This window comes from Antrostomus carolinensis, unplaced genomic scaffold (assembly GCF_000700745.2).
Source record: "Antrostomus carolinensis isolate BGI_N321 unplaced genomic scaffold, ASM70074v2 scaffold6703, whole genome shotgun sequence".
In the NCBI taxonomy this organism is placed as follows: domain Eukaryota; kingdom Metazoa; phylum Chordata; class Aves; order Caprimulgiformes; family Caprimulgidae; genus Antrostomus; species Antrostomus carolinensis.
Window position 1 is genome coordinate 828 of NW_010304344.1, and position 459 is coordinate 1,286.

A 459-nucleotide genomic window follows, 5' to 3' on the forward strand; every position below is an offset into this window, starting at 1 on the left:
GTGTAAAGGCTCAGGGAACATGGGCAACTTCTCACCAGGAGCTGCAGCAAGGACGATGGCTCTCCGCCGTGTCTGGGCCACCCCATACTGACCAGCCTGGGAAAGATGGGACAACTCCTTGAAGAAGCTGGAGCTTCCTCATCCAGCCATTGAAGAGCTGAGAACATCACCCCCTACCATTGAGGGAAGCCAAGGAACCACCCAACTCCTTCAGAGGGGAACAGGTCACAGCAAAACTGAGTGACCAGGAGAAAGGTTTTCACCTTGGTTTAACTGTCTCAGGGGGTACCCACCACCACCTTACCTGTAGGACCCCAAAGGTGCACTGGTAACCCATACGGACGAGGCAACGCAAGGTGAGCTTCAGCACCATGGAACGTTTGAAGGACACGAAGTTCCTGACGTTCTCCAGAAGAAAAAACCGTGGTCTGTAGTAGTCACAGTAGCTACGAGGAGAGA

At 53.6% G+C, this 459-nt stretch overlaps 1 protein-coding gene across 1 annotated transcript in view; it reads right to left on the reverse strand.

The window, feature by feature from the left end:
- The window catches only part of LOC104522187 (DNA (cytosine-5)-methyltransferase 1-like), a gene marked incomplete at both ends in the record, with an annotated part of 773 nt that extends 331 nt beyond the window's left edge, over positions 1 to 442 (reverse strand). The window contains 2 exon segments of the mRNA XM_029084123.1: positions 1 to 96; positions 305 to 442. The exon segment at positions 1 to 96 is cut by the window's left edge and continues 3 nt beyond it. Coding sequence (XP_028939956.1) covers positions 1 to 96; positions 305 to 442 — 234 coding nt within the window.
- Positions 443 to 459: the final 17 nt, after the last annotated feature.